The sequence below is a fragment of the Oxyura jamaicensis genome, chromosome 18 (assembly GCF_011077185.1).
Source record: "Oxyura jamaicensis isolate SHBP4307 breed ruddy duck chromosome 18, BPBGC_Ojam_1.0, whole genome shotgun sequence".
NCBI lineage: Eukaryota > Metazoa > Chordata > Aves > Anseriformes > Anatidae > Oxyura > Oxyura jamaicensis.
In genome coordinates, this window is record NC_048910.1 from 10,542,609 (window position 1) to 10,556,586 (window position 13,978).

At 42.0% G+C, this 13,978-nt stretch overlaps 1 protein-coding gene across 3 annotated transcripts in view; it reads left to right on the top strand.

Moving 5' to 3' along the window:
* Positions 1 to 12,362, top strand: part of KCNJ16 (potassium inwardly rectifying channel subfamily J member 16) — a 34,836-nt gene extending 22,474 nt beyond the window's left edge. For all 3 annotated transcript variants that reach the window (XM_035342581.1, XM_035342580.1, XM_035342582.1), the window contains one exon: positions 7,802 to 12,362. In XM_035342581.1, the coding sequence (XP_035198472.1) occupies positions 7,878 to 9,167 (1,290 nt within the window). In that variant the 5' untranslated portion in view covers positions 7,802 to 7,877 and the 3' untranslated portion in view covers positions 9,168 to 12,362. The remainder of the gene's footprint in view (positions 1 to 7,801) is intronic.
* Positions 12,363 to 13,978: the final 1,616 nt, after the last annotated feature.

The window sequence follows — 13,978 nt, forward strand, 5'->3', positions numbered from 1 at the left end:
TAACATTTAAAAGACTTTTTTAAAAAAATTGGAGGTCCTCATACTTCCCACTCACGTCTTTCATCTATTGAGCAGAGCTCACTCATGATGCTAACTTGGGATTCTCTTTTACTCTGTTCCGTATATGAAATACAATGGCAAGGCATCTGATCCAGACTCCACTGACACCAGCACAAGGCTTTCCATTGACAAAGCTGCCACCTTTTGAATTGGCAGGATTAGAACTTGCACAGGCAATATAAGGGGTTCTCTGATCTTTGAATATCTCTTTGGTTAAAGCCACATAGCCTTTTGATAAGTGTACAGAGGAGCAGGGATTTCACTAAAACCAATTTCACTCTTTCACTGAAGTACACAGGGCTGCAGGATCTAACTGTAGTGTCACAAGAAGTACAGCCCTGTACCTCCTCACCTTTCTTCTAGAGACATATTTGAGTAAAGAGCGCAACTGGAAAGACACTGAACCCGTGTCACACCCTTCCCTGGGTATCTAATTTACAACGTACCCAGAAAATAGCAAACAAGGAGCAAGCTTTCTGTGTCAGGGAGCAGTGCTGCGCAGCATCATGCCAAGGAAGCAGCCCCTGCAGGTGGGAGAAGCCCTTCAGAATACAGCTCTGGCCTGCCTATGCAAAACTCATATCTAATTAATAGCCTGCTGTGTTTCGAGAAGAGATACAGCAGCACCGAGCTGTGGCAAATATCAAAGCTGAGCGTGTCGGCCCTGTTAGCTGAAAGTGGTTGGCATTATCTAATCTGATTCTGTCATTGTTCATGACCTGCCACTTACCTATTGCTGAACACATTACATCACGTCTATTAAGAGCTGCAACAAACCATTCTGTTGTTCCCTGCCAAAAAGATACGGTCGAAAAGTTCCTTGAAGGTTTTTCTGTGCTGAACGTAACCCATAAGGCTTAATGTGTGGAGAAATCCCACCGCAGACAGCTGCAGAACTACTGAAATTAACCTTCACTGTGTGTTGGCTCAGTGTGTCAGGGGAGGAGGGAGGAGGAAATCGTAATTAGTGCTAATACTTGTATTCAATTGCCTCACAGCTAACTTGTATTAAAGCCCAGGGGATTTTGCACGCTAAAGTTACGGAGAGGTTGGCTACTGACTTCCACCGGAAAAAGACTGGACCTAAAATATATCTTTTCAGCTGTTCCATGTCTGCATACCTGGTAGATTTTCAGGTCTGGGATGTGCCCCAGCTGCACCATTTTTTAGAACTGAGGCTGCAGGGGCCTGACCCCAGGCAGAGGCTGTTTCTGTCAGCCCAGTACTGAAGCACACGTGGCTCATACCTGACGGGATGAGAACTGGCTTGAGGCATTTTCAGGCAGATGACAGTGACCCCAGGTGGATCCTGCTGCAGGTGTGGGTTGCCCTGGACACACACCAGGGTCACCTTCGAGGGTCAGCCTCGGGAGCCGCCGTTTCCCTGCTGTGGTCGGGGTCTTGGCTTCTCAGGGCAGCCCTGGCCCACGCTGTGCCCACGGGGACACTGCATGCAGCGTGCACCTACCCACTGCTGCAACAGTGGAGGCCGCCGTGGGTGTCCTGCTGGCAAGAGCTCCGTGCCTGGCCGCCCTGGTGCAGGAGCTGCTGGGAGCGCAGGGTTAAAAAGAGGAAGAGAGTCCTGAGAGGGAGCAGTTTTAGGTTTCGCCTCTGCCAAATTGTCTGAGACAAAGAATGGCAGTGAGGCCTGAAATCAAGAGTTTCAAGTTGCCAGCACTTTCCATTTCTCCTGGTATTTCAGTGTTTCCACTGCTTGTTCTTGGCTAAAACCAAGCAGTGCATACAGTGTGAATAAATTAAAATAGACGTTTTCAGCTTTCTACAGATTTTGGGAGCTGCTCTGAGTGGTAATCAGGGGGCTCATTCACTTTAAACCTGTCCTGTGGATCTGAAACTCGTAACCAGCCTTCATCAAGAAGCAGCTGTCAGAGTCTGTCTTCTCAAACTTAAGGGGCCAAATTTCTTTCTTTCTTTCTTTCCTTTTTTATTTTCTTTCTTTTTTTTTTTTTTAAAAGTAGATCTGGTTTCACTTAGATGAATTAAATGTCAATATATCTTTTACTGTGAGTTATTCCAGTGTAGATTACAGCACTATTGCATGACTTTAAAATGTGTGCAAGTGTCTGCTGCTTTGTGCTATTTATGTCTGTCTTTTCAGATGTTTAATAAACACTTTTGTATTGATACATTAGGTCTTCTCTCTGCACTGAGGTTTTGAATACGAAGTCCAAGAAATATCCTTTTTCTCAAGCTCTGAGCCTAGCCTATTTAAAGTTTGGTTTTATTTCTGTATTTGGAATCTTTGCTGTTGAAAGACCTATATTCACAAGAAGACAGAGAGGAAGTTTGTTACTTAGAAGATGATGCTCTCAGAACTGCATATTGGAAATGTGGCAGAGTCCCATTGCTGGTTAAACTGCAGCCCTACAACCTCTGCTGCGTTCAGTCATCTGATCTGAAGTGATCAGAACAAGGAAACTTTAATTTTAATGGGAAATTTGAGCCACTTAAAGCTTTGCTTCAAGGCCTTTGTAGACACCACCGTGGGTATAAGGAAGTTTTGTGCCTGAAGCTCCCTGCTGGGGTGTGCTCCCCTCCTGTCAAGCCAGCACAGGAGCCTGAAGTGATCTGGCACCGTGGGAGCTGAGGTGGGAGCCCCCCTCCTGCAGCTCTGTTCTCCTCTCACTGGGATACCCTCCTGTTATCTGGGGGGATCGGACTTGAGATGGGGAACATTAAACTCAGAAGAGACTTGTCACGAAGTTGTGCTTGTCAGGCTTTTGGGCCTAAGCTGATGGAGAACATGGTTGTCGGACACTGAAACTGTGGGCTCAGTGAGCTTTTGTGCTCTGCCAGAGGAGGCGAGTGAAATAGCTTGCACTGAATAGATAAATCTATCTCGTGGGCTAATGACAATCAGGCTCACAAGCCATGCAGTCAGCAGATCTACAAGCACAGTCTGGTGTGTCCTGAAGCACACCTGGTGGAGACTGCTCACAGGGATGTGGCAGAGGCCTGTGGTAGGCCTGAGATGTACACCTGGTGAATCACAGTGTTCAAAACCTGCTCTAAGGATTATGTTTCTGAAGAAAATCTGGTTCATGTATTAGAAGTTAGGTCCCTTTCCAAAGAAGAAGAGAGGAAGAAGAAAGGAAGGAAGGATGGAGCGAAGGAAGAAAGGGAGGGCGAGAAGGAGGAAGGAAAGAAGGAAAGAAGAGCCTCAATGCTGTCCTACAGTGGACTTAGATTTTGTGGGGCTTGCTTGTTTGTTTCTGTTTGGTTTTGTTTGTTTGTTTGTTTGTTTTAAAGGAACAAGTACTTGAGCCAGTTCCAAGGCAGCTCCAAAGGTTTCTACTTGTCACATTTCTGGTCTCTGAGCTGAAAACCTTCCAGGGTTACACAACAATGACTAAAACTGGAAACCTTTCAGGCCATTGCCAAAATGAAGCAGGAAACTGAGGTGATTGCTAAACCAATGCTAGAGAGACATCCACATCCATGTGTGTGGAGTTAGAGTACCCGGTTTCATTTGGAGGTTTCAAGTTGTTTGCTTTTTGATTTAATCTCATTCTCAGAACAGAATTATTCTGGAACCAAGATCTTCACATTGTTTTGCTTAATGTTTTACAAACAGGCTGTTGACTGAAGTTGTCACCGAACAAAAATTTGCCCCTACTTGTTTACATAATGGGAAAATGCAGTCATAAACCGGGTGTAACAACAACTCGTTAGGTATTAGGTTAAGGTGCAATATAGGGATTATCCTCATAAAACGCTAAACCCTGAACTCACAACAAAATTGAGAATTACATTTACTGAAAGCCTTTAAAAATCTCTAAGTCTAAACTGGATGCTTAAAGCTTTTTAAGTTACTGCTGTTCTGACAGGTGATGAAAATCAACTTCAAGTTCTTGTGGTACTTTTCTCCCATATCTAACTGGGGTGAGATATTTGTGATAATACCAGTTCGGGGGATCCGTATGTATGAACACAGGGCTGTAAAGCAGTTGTGTATTTCAGTATCCAACACAGTCGGTCCTACCTTTGGCTCAGGTAATCAAGAATATATGCTGATTTTCTGAACTCTGAGACTGATATGTATAGAAGAAATTCTGAACCTTCTCTGGCATTTACTCTAATGATTTTTTTGAGATCTCTCTATTTCTATCTTCCTTCTATCCTATACAGTTTCACTGCTCTGTTTTTATCTCTGATAAGTTTGTATTTTAGGGGAAATATGCATATAAAGAAGGTTACCAAAACTGCTTTAAATTTCAACATGCTTCCTGCTCTGAACAACAGAATAGTATGCAAGAGGAGGCTTATGATGTGTATAAACATGCCCAGAAACAAAAGAAAGAAAGAAAGAAAGAAAAAACCACACACACACACACACACAAAAAAAAAAAAAAAAAAAGAAAAGAAAGTAAAAGCAAGACAAAAAAGGGCAAGGGTTTGTGATTGTAAGAGGAAGGTGAAAACACTTCCTGGCAACATCTGAGAATCATTTGCAGCAACTGATCCATGAGCGTTAGTGAGCAGAGAATGTTTTTAAATCCTCCCCCATACCCTTTGTTAATCTTTACCAGGTAGTAGGACCTTTAATGTGATTCATACGGGTTTCCTGGGATGTGTAAAATGTTTTGTCCATTTTGAAAAAATAAGATTTTTGAAACGGCTCCAAGATTTAGGTTCATAAGTCTGGTTACAAGTCTGTGGTCTTCTCCCCTTTAAAATTTGGTAATAATAATAGTCTTCAGACGGTTCTGCGAAAGGCAGCATGTTTCAGTAGAGTGAGCAATGAACATCTGGCTCCACAGCCTCACTGCTTCTCATTTGAAGTAGGAAAATCACGTGCCTTTTAAAAAGTGTCCCCATGAATGAAGTACTGATCGTAACACAAGCTTACATAATTCAGAAACATTGAAGGATGTTTTTTTAGACTTAAACGTTCTGAGCAACATTAGACAATATAAAAGAGTTATTAATTATGATGCATGATTATTATTGCACTCGGGAGACTTTAAGAGGTAGCCTGGAAAAGTTCAGATTTGGCTCACCTTTAAGCACACCCAAAATACTGGGCAGCATTTGTAGCTGTTTTTGAGTGACTGAGGATGCTATTTCCTAAGACTTTCAAGCACATTTGGGATTTTAGGTCATTTGGGGCATGTCTCCACTGTGCAATGCCAAATGGCTCTGAGCAAGCCAATTTTCGACACGACGGAGAAAGATTAACTCAGATCCTGAGAGCAATATATGTGGTAGTTTTCCTCTGCACCGATTCTGTTCTACTCCATCCAGCTCCAGGGCTAGCAAATTTGGTCCTGTTTTAAAAGGCTCAGCATCACATTCCCTTTGTTATTATAGATATATTCTTAACTGTTTTGCAAAATCCAGTCCAGGATCTAACTGCACAGCTTCATTTGCACCAGTCAAGTCCCCATCACAGGCACTCATGAGATTATATGTTACCATGACCTGTACTTAGGAGACACCCTAAGTGGGGTCAGAGTTCCCGATGCAAAAGTGCTCTCCAGTGTGTCACAGACTGCCATAAAATCAGATTTTTCCACATAGTTGTATGTGTGACAGTCTATCATTGTTGCCAGCACCAACAAAATTTGAAGATGGTGCCAGCAATACACCACTTTTAAAATATGATTATTTGCTGATGGCAACAGCAGATGGTGGAATCAACTCAGCAGCTTTTTTTTGGTGAACTGGTTAGTCTGTTTTAGAGTCCCAAGGTGTTTGTGAGTATTTTCAAGGAACTTTATTTTGAATCAGTTAATAAGGAAAACAGTATAATCCTAAGTATGTTTTTTGTTTAAGATTATATTGGCTCCTGATTACAATTTGCTTCATTTTCACACCTCACATTATGAGGTTCTTATAAAAATAAATCAACAGTTTCCAGTTTTTGTTTGTTGTTAAATATGACTTATAAAATGTTAGGTCAAGAGTCGTCAATGGACTAGGCTACAGTGTTTGTTTAAAGCTATGAGTAAAGCAAGTCATATGAATGTTTCCAAAGACTGTATTCCAAGAAGTATTTTTGGAAACATTAATGTTGTGTTTTTTAATGAAGGCCACATTCTGAGGCTACGACACCATATGTCACATTCATTTCTGTGCTGAAAAAAAAAAAAAAAAAGAGAAAGAAAAAAGAAAAGAAAAAAGAAATGGAAACTATGTTTGGCTTTTAAGTGTTTTTGGAATAGTGTCTTTGCATGCTTGTCATTGTTCCTTGGATGGGAGAAGAGTTCTAGGTCTGTTAATCTAGTCCATCCAATATATATTACACTCCATGGGCCTGACTCTCTTCTGCCTTAAACTGTGTGCAGTCATTTATACTGAGGCAAAGTGAATGAAGAGCTGAGAAAAAAGACTACCACTGGGAAACGTTTTTGTAAATTCATTTTCCATGAATATGTTGGCTTCATTGTAAACCTACATCTGAACTTTTGTCAGATGAAACCAGCTTAAAAATGGGAAAAGTACTTGCCATTTTTCCATTGAAAGCTTACAATTTTGGAGAATAATGACAGCTTTTCCTCAAAAAAATGCCTTTTTTCCTTTAAAAATATTAGTTAAAAGCAAGACATTTGGCAAAAATGTTGAATTGCTCTAGCTACATACTCTATCACTCCTGATTTTTCAGTGTTTTGTGTGTTAGGGGTTGGGATATAGCAGACTGAGTTGGAGACCTGTAGGAAAAGGCATTTACTTTTCTCTGTGCTGTATCCTACAAATAATTTGTGAGCATCCTTACTTCAGCTAAGTCTTTGCTTTTGTATTGGGTTTCAATTGATGAGGTCTCAGTTTCTAACATAAGTTCCTGTTATTAGCCACTAAACGGACAGCCTAGCACTTCATACTGCTGAAGTTCATATGGTTGCAATCTGCAAATACACCCATTATTTTCTCTGATCTGACAGAGGAATCTCCTAATTCACATCGCTTCCTAAATTTGTGCTATCCACAAATTTTATTAGCATACTGCATGCTTGTTTCAAATTCATTAATAAAAATGTAAATGCTTTCTGGCAGATTGATTTTTTTGTTTTGTTTTGTTTTAAGGAATTATTTGTCAGGGTTTCCAGGACCTCAGAGAGGTTTCTTTTTCATTTGAAATGTAAATACTTTTCTACAAATTGAACAAATATGTCTCTGAAGCACTAGCTGAATAAAATTCAATTCCATGACAAGGTTTTTCTGGGCAATACTCAAATGCAAATAATGATGAATGATTTGTGTGATCGATACATTTTCTGGTGAAAACACATTAGCACTGAACTCGTCTGTCCATGCCACCGAAGTCTCATGGATAAATGAGGGTGTTTTCCTAGGCACTTCTTCAAATGGAGGAAAACAAACAAACATGCAACAAACAGGAACAATTGACTACCTCAAATATTTGGCTAACTTTAAGAGGGCTCATGCCATTCTTGTGAGTGTTCATGAAAGCCCATCCTGATTTGAATCCTACTTCACCAGAACATTAGAAGAGATACTCACAGTGGGGTCCCACAAAGGTTTTTGGTTTCTGTTTTCATCTGGGTAACAAATTTTAAGATTGATATGGACGTTTTTAGCTTGTTGCTTTTCTAGCTGAATTTCTAAGTTTTTGAGCTATGTTGTGTAATGAATGTCAGGGTCTGTACTCTTCAGAAAATTGCTCATGATGGCCACAGAGTGTGTATATTTAGTTCTGGTTTTACAAAGATCTGGCATACGAAATTAAAAACAAAAATAAACTTTTTCTTTTATTTCATAGATTTCCAATGAACAAAGAAAACAAATAGCCCCTGGGACCACAAGTGTGTTCTGTAAACTGATGCCACGAGGCAGACATGAGAAAGATGACTGAACAGAGTGGTTGCTATAGGCCTGTAAACATACAGGGAAATAAAATCAGTTACAAAGGCTCTTGTAAAGACAGCCCCGAAACGGGGACGAAAAGACTGCAGAAGCGATTTCTTCACAAAGATGGCAGCTGCAACGTGTACTTCAAACACATCTTTGGGGAATGGGAGAGCTACGTAGTGGACATATTTACTACACTGGTGGACATCAAGTGGCGCCATATGTTTGTGATATTCTCGCTGTCCTACGTTCTCTCATGGCTGTTCTTTGGACTGGTCTTCTGGCTGATAGCAATCCAACACGGAGATTTATTCAATGATGAAGAAATAACCCCCTGTGTCGCCAATGTCCGTAGCTTCACAGGAGCATTCCTGTTCTCCCTGGAAACCCAGACGACCATTGGGTATGGTTACCGCTGCGTTACAGAAGAGTGCTCTGTCGCGATCCTTATGGTTATCCTGCAGTCAGTACTGAGCTGCATCATCGACACCTTCATAATTGGAGCAGCCTTGGCTAAAATGGCCACAGCTCGAAAAAGAGCTCAAACCATTCGTTTCAGCTACTATGCTGTCGTGGGCTTACGGGATGACAAATTTTGCCTGATGTGGCGCATTGGTGATTTCCGGCCAAACCACATGGTTGAGGGCTCGGTGCGAGCTCAGCTGCTGCGCTACAAGGAAGACAAGGAAGGGAGAATGACGATGGAGTACAAGGACTTGAAGCTGCTGAATGACCAGATCATACTTGTTACACCAGTGACGGTAGTACATGAAATTGATAGTGAGAGCCCCTTGTATGGTCTGGACCGCAAAGCTTTGGCCAAGGACAACTTTGAAATCTTGGTCACGTTCGTCTACACAGGTGATTCAACAGGAACCTCACATCAGTCCAGAAGCTCATACGTGCCCAGAGAGATTCTCTGGGGCTATAGGTTTAATGATGTCTTACACGTAAAGAAAAAATACTACAAAGTGGATTGCCTACAGTTTGAAGAAACCACAGAAGTTTATGCTCCTCACTGCAGTGCCATGCAACTGGATCGGAAAGAGCAAGAATGGAACCGGACAGAGAAGACATTGGAAAAAGAAGCAGAGACGTCAGCACTGGAGATCAAGTCACTTAGTACAAACCAGAAGTCGTTTAGTGCAGTTGCCCTCATCACTAGCTGTGAAGATCCAGAAGACCCAGTGACAACTGTCTGTCAGCCTTCTGGAGAGGTTTCTTATCAGAAAGCAGCTGTGACCTTAAGTAGACTGTCACTGGAATCACAAATCTAGATTTTCACTGCAATTAAAAACACTTCCAGCAACTTCTACCAGCACAGCTTTTAGAATATAAACAATGAACTCATATGCACAACTATTTACATTACAAACCTCGCACTGACAGCATGCCTACATTACAACACAGTGCTGGGCTTCACAATGGTTCGCGTGGGTATCAGTAACAGATTAGTACTGGCACAAGAAAGCAGCTTACATCTGGGTTGACTAGACAGCTACTGTGCTTGAGCAATCTTACTCTAAACCTTATTACCCTGCGGGGACCAATGTTGGAGATGCCCAGAGATAGAAAATGATCCAGGCAGAGAACAAGATCAAGGAACTGTGCCCTCTAGGTCATGTTTTTCAATGCTGCCTGATTTATTTGGAAGCCCAGTTCCCAATCCCTCCAGAAGGCTCTGAAATGCCCCCACCATCCCAGCAAATGATTGCTCTTGTGTGCCAGCTGCACCCCTCTAGCAGTTCAAATGAAGCCCCCCCGTCTTGGGGTTACACTGGTGAGTCTGTGGGGCTGTTCTTTGCAGGAGGGAGCGAACTGGCAAGAATAACTGAACCCAGTGCTACTTGGTAGCTTTGGAAACCTGCTGACACCCTGCCCAGGGCTGTGAGTGGGATCCCGGCGAGCTTTTCTCATTTCCTTGTCATGAGCCATTCCCAGAAATGCCACTCCCTCAGCAGTTTGAGGTATGCAGTGCGTCAGCTGGCTTAGTGCTGCGTGGAGATTTTGTTATGTGGCTCTGATGGCTAGGAGGGTTGGCCAAACTGGCTCATCTGCACCATTCAGAAACCAAAATGGGACCTCAAGTTTGAAACCAAAATCACCAAAATGATATTAAGCCTTGGAGAGAAGATCGCCCTGTTTTTAGAGTGAGATTAGCACTTTTTGTTGTTGTTTGTTTTAAATCAAAACGTCTTTTCATTTCATAATGCCAGCTTTGCTTTTCCTTTTAGTGTATTATGCTTCTTTAAAAAGAAAAGGATCAATCTGGAGACCAAACAGCATAACTTTGTCAAAATGAAATATTTTTATTCATCTGAAATGACTGTAAAAACGATCCTTTACAGAGAAATTCAACATGCTCAGCTGTCAGCTCAATTTGGAAAAACAGGGGAAATGTCAGTGTTTTGAAGTTGCCTGTGTCATGGAAGTTCCATGCTCTGCACATCGCTGTCATTATCTCATCAAGCTTCCCCCCCCCCCCCCCCCTTGATGATTACGGTTAATTTGCATCATGTTTAATTATCATGCTAACCTAAATAATTATCTCTGAATTTGTGGTTGCCTTAAATGGAATTTATCTCACCTGACCTCAGCCTCCAAGAAGTGTCAAGGCCGGTCAAGGCTCTCTGTAGTTGCTGTAACTTTTTCTCTGTCTTCACAGGGGAGTTCATCCCATCCTAATCTGGGTGTTTAGGGAGCTGAAGGCAATAGGATGCTCTTATCCTGGAACTGCTCATCCCTCTCTGCTTATTGTTGAAGGAGATGGGATGACTGTTTCTGAAATGCTGGCTAACGTTAAGCTGCTAAAATTAGGTCTGACGAGTCATTCACATCATGCTGACTAATTCGAAGTTTTTATGAGCTAATCACATTTAATGAAAAGAAAACCAGCATGCTGATTGTTTTACTTTTGTTTTGTGAAACTTACTGCATATAGTAGTACCACTGCATTATTTTAATGTATCTTGCATTTCTTTTTTTGCTAGCACTTGTGTTCTGGATCCTATGTGATCCCTTTAGATAAAACCAAATATATTATTAACATGCCTGAGGGGAGGTAGTTATTCCTAAGCTCATTAATTAGCCTATTTTATATGCTGAATCATCATCACCATCAGTCTATAACTGCAGTAGAAAACATCTCATTGTATCCTAGATTTGAGCACTGGCAAGCATTGGGGAAATAGTCAAAAAATGGGAAGCAATTTAGTGGGAAGATGCATAAGGCTCTCAGTATTTATATGGTATTGCAAAAATACCATCCAGGTTGTATAAAATTGGATATAGCCATTGAGACGTGAAGTCATCCTTCCACACTCTGTCTTTGAAAGCTCTTGGCTGGTTTACTGGATTCAATGTTGGGCACCACACTTTGGGAAAAACCTGGATAAACTGAATCCAGAGATACTGAATATATATCAGTAAGGAAGTAGGGAAATAACTGAAAGGTTTTCAGTCCAAAGAAGACAGAAGGGAGTTAGGAAAAAGAGTTTTCAAACATTGCAAACCAAGAGAGAGGGATGATCTATTCTCTGTGTCTGGTGGGTAGGACAGGATGACATGGGCTTAAACTGAAGCCAAAGAGATTGAAGTTAGACATTAGCAGAAACTATCTTAAAGAAGGCAAAGCACAGGACAGATCTGTAGGGTGTATAATCTCGGTGCTGGTGCCTCTCAGGAGTTTGTTAGATGGCTGTCAGGAGTGATACAGAATGGTCAGGTTTGCCTTGAACTTTCAAACCCCATTTTTGTATGATCTTATGGTTTTCAGAAAAAGGTAATGTTTCATATGAAGTCTGCATTACTAGGTCACTTTACAAGTACTTACACGTGTGAGTATTTGCTTAATTACACAGGTAAAGCTACTCAGAGATCTGAGATGTTACTGAGATACGTAATCAGAATTCCCAAAGTACCTTCAAAAGGTACACATTTCAGGTGCTGCTCATAAAGGTAGTTTCCCTTATTAAGCTGTGAATTTCAGCTGCCTTTCCCTCTCCCAGTTATGTACCGTGTGAGCCTCTTGCGGTGAAGAAAATTCTTTCCTTGGAATGACTTTCCTGTAAGTGAAAGTACCAGGAGTCTGATTTAGCATTTGGTCACATGCTTCTTGGTATAGATAGATAGAAATACGTGTGTATGTATAGTAATGTATGCTTTGGCATATAAGTCAACCACTAACTGATGAGGGTCAGGAAGAAACTTTTCTCCTGGGCACGTTAATTCATAACAGGCTACGATACAGTTTCTTCTACTTTTATCTGCAGCATCTGATACCAGCCCTTGCTGGAGACAGGATACTATTTGAACCACTGGTCTCAACCCGTCTGGCTTTTTCTGGGTTTCTCTGTTTGATATTCTAATTTCATTTATCAGAGTATAAAAACTATGTGTTATAATATATAGTAAAGCATGCATTGCATTTTTATGAATAAAGACACAGAAATAAAGAACATGCCTCTACCACACACCTTGTGAGAGCACATTTTACTTTTCCACTCAGTCACTGTTTTAAGCTTCTGTATCTTATTCACTAAGAGGTCATGGAAAAATTTATAAGGCACAGAGTAGTCTTTTGACTTTAAAAGATGCCAAATCACAAGCAAACACACAAACTTGTAAGTACATTCTGTTGCAGCTTCTTAACATGAGGTCTGATGGAGGCACAAGCCATCAGAGCTTGCTGTTAGGTGTGAGTTCATGAAGTCCCTCTTGTCACAGATGTACACACACCCACGTCAGCATGGCAGCCGGGTCCCAAGCTTGCAAACTAACCGGCAGTTTCCTCACCTGACGAAGGATCTCTGAGAGCACCAGCTGGGTGAGACGGGAATGAGGTGTGGAAGGCAGAGCCCACCTCACAGAGCCTGTGTATCTGGCGCTTGGGCAGGGCCAGCACACCTTGCCCAGGAGCGGGCCTAGAAGGGACACTTAATGTGTGCAGAACAGCAGTTTTGAGCAAGTAGGAGGGAGAATCTTCCTCATCCATCTGCTATTTCTAGATGAGGATGTATTCCAAGGATTTTTGTTTGGCTTTCTTTTTATTCATCCCCATTGCAGAGTCGAGCAAGGTAAAAAGGAGAAAAAAAAGGCACACAAGCCTCTCGGAAGCCCATTAAAGTAGTAACACGTGTCATCACAGAAGAAAAACAACCTAACCCCGACCCATTCCCGCTGCAAGGGGTGAAACTGCCCACCCACCCCAAAGCAAGGTGCTCAGTGAGCTGGGTGCTGAGGTGAGGCACGAGCACCCTCCTGTGTGCCCGGAGCTCTGCACATACTCCATGCATCTTCGGCAGCAAGGCAACGCGTTGGGTGGAAGCTCAGCGGCTGCTTCCCAGCCACCCAGGGCAGCAATTGGCTTTTCTTTCCATAGCTGGAAGTAGTTCACTCTGTTCTTGTCTTCTCCACAAAATTTACCAGATGAAGCAAAATTGTAACAACAAAGAGAAAACGCAAACCAGTTTGCATTGGACTCCTGTATGGTGATTATAGCTGCATCTCAGTTATTTTCTCTTGGAGAGTAACAGTATTGTTCTGGGTCAAGATTAGTTTATGTCAAAGGGAATATAATAAGAGATTATTATATAATTTATTTTTCCAGATTTGCCTACCACCATTCATTAAGGCAGCTGGCATTTCCTTCCCCATTATCATGTATCATTATCATGTATCATTTAGTGCATATTTTATGTGAGGCTGATTTTCAGATGTGGGACATAATACATACCCCTGTGTTTATCCCTTGTTTCTCAAACACTGTGCAGGAGGTCTGACTCCAGCTGCCCATCTAAGAAGGAGCGTCACACTTACACGTTTACTCGCAGTTCAGGAAATAACAGGTACCGGTGCTTGTGTGGGAAGAAAAATTTGTTTGTAGGCTTTTTTTAGCTCTTAAATCTTTGCTGGTTTTGAGCTGGGAACCTGCAAACAGGAAGAGTTGGTGTCTGCGGCCGGCTTCAGAGGGCTGTGTGGGGAGGCGACTGGCAGCACCTTCGCTTCCAGGCGTTGCGAGAGGGAGCACTGCAGAATGAACCAAAACAAGCATTCAGGGGTTAGGCTGGGCTGAAAAACGCGTGTCCAC